This window comes from Calidris pugnax, unplaced genomic scaffold, assembly GCF_001431845.1.
Source record: "Calidris pugnax isolate Ruff unplaced genomic scaffold, ASM143184v1 scaffold107, whole genome shotgun sequence".
In the NCBI taxonomy this organism is placed as follows: Eukaryota; Metazoa; Chordata; class Aves; order Charadriiformes; family Scolopacidae; genus Calidris; species Calidris pugnax.
Genome location: NW_015090901.1, coordinates 3,382,482 through 3,383,861, shown reverse-complemented (window position 1 = coordinate 3,383,861; position 1,380 = coordinate 3,382,482). Strand labels below are relative to the sequence as shown.

The following is a 1,380-nucleotide window of genomic DNA, read 5'->3' as shown; positions in this document are numbered from 1 at the left end:
GTGGGTGACAGCTGCTGGAGAGGGGGGGGCCACCCACCCCCGGGTATTTGAGACACAGATAGGAGGTGGCCGGTATCTAAAAATGCCGCCGGCAGCTGTCGGTGGCCGGGAGGGGAGGGAGGAGGCTGTGGGGGCACCCCAGGGGTGTGGGGAGCCGGGGTGGGGGCTCCCCCATGGGCAGCACCCCCACCGGGACCACCACCCCCCCACCCTGGGCACCCAACCCCACCTGGAAGCGGAGGATGATGGTCCAGATGAGGCCAAGGACGAGGCGGTGGTTGCCATCCACGATGTCGTGGGAGCCCATGTTCTCCAGGTGGACCCGCTGCTCCTTCAGGAACTGCAGCGCCTTATCCACATTCTCCAGGCAGTGGATCCTCATCCGGCCCTTGGTGGGCTTGGGCTGGGGCAGGACAGCGCTCAGCACCCTCCCCTCCACGCCAGGAACCCCCACCCCTGCCCGGGGACAACAGTGATGCCACCCCAACCCTGGTAGAACCTTGCTCAACACCAAGGTCAACGGCCTTGGTGGAGCAACAGAGGTCTTGGGGCACGGCATGACATGGCATGGTTTCCCAGGGTTTCCAGCTGGATGGGACAGGATGGAGATGGGATGGGTCCCCAGGGTCCCCAGCTGGATGGGATGGGATGGAGATGGGATGGGTCCCCAGGGTCTCCAGCTGGATGGGATGGGATTGGATGGGATGGGATGGAAATGGGATGGGTCCCCAAGGTCCCCAGCTGGATGGGATGGGATGGAGATGGGACGGGTCCCCAGGGTCCCCAGCTAGATGGGATGGGGACAGGATAGGTCCTCAGGGTCCCCAGCTGGATGGGATGGGATTGGATGGGATGGGATGTGTCCCCAGGGTCCCCAGCTGGATGGGATGAGATGGGATGGGATGGGATGGGATGGGATGGAAATGGGACAAGGACGTGAAGGAATGTGCAAGAGGATGCATGTGCAAGCAAGGACATGTAGGAGTGTGCCAGAGCGTGCAGGAGTGAGCAAGGACACGTAGGAGTGTGCAAGGATGTGAAGGAATGTGCAAGAGGATGCACGTGCAAGCAAGGACATGTAAAAGTGTGCCAGAGCGTGCAAGGATGTGTAGGAACATGCAAAAGGATGCACGTGTGTGCAAGGACACGCAGGAGCGCACAAGAGCATGCAGACCCAGCTGGATGGGATGGGATGGAGATGGGACGGGTCCCCAGGGTCCCCAGCTAGATGGGATGGGGACAGGATAGGTCCTCAGGGTCCCCAGCTGGATGGGATGGGATTGGATGGGATGGGATGTGTCCCCAGCTGGATGGGATGAGATGGGATGGGATGGATGCCCAGCTGGATGGCACGGCATGGGTCCCAGGATCCTCAACAGG

At 62.0% G+C, this 1,380-nt stretch overlaps 1 protein-coding gene across 1 annotated transcript in view; it reads right to left on the bottom strand.

The window, feature by feature from the left end:
- The window catches only part of SPTB (spectrin, beta, erythrocytic), a 55,006-nt gene that overhangs the window by 49,066 nt on the left and 4,560 nt on the right, over nucleotides 1–1,380 (bottom strand). Inside the window, exon 3 of the mRNA XM_014948781.1 lies at nucleotides 230–403. Within this exon, the coding sequence (XP_014804267.1) occupies nucleotides 230–403 (174 nt within the window). The remainder of the gene's footprint in view (nucleotides 1–229; nucleotides 404–1,380) is intronic.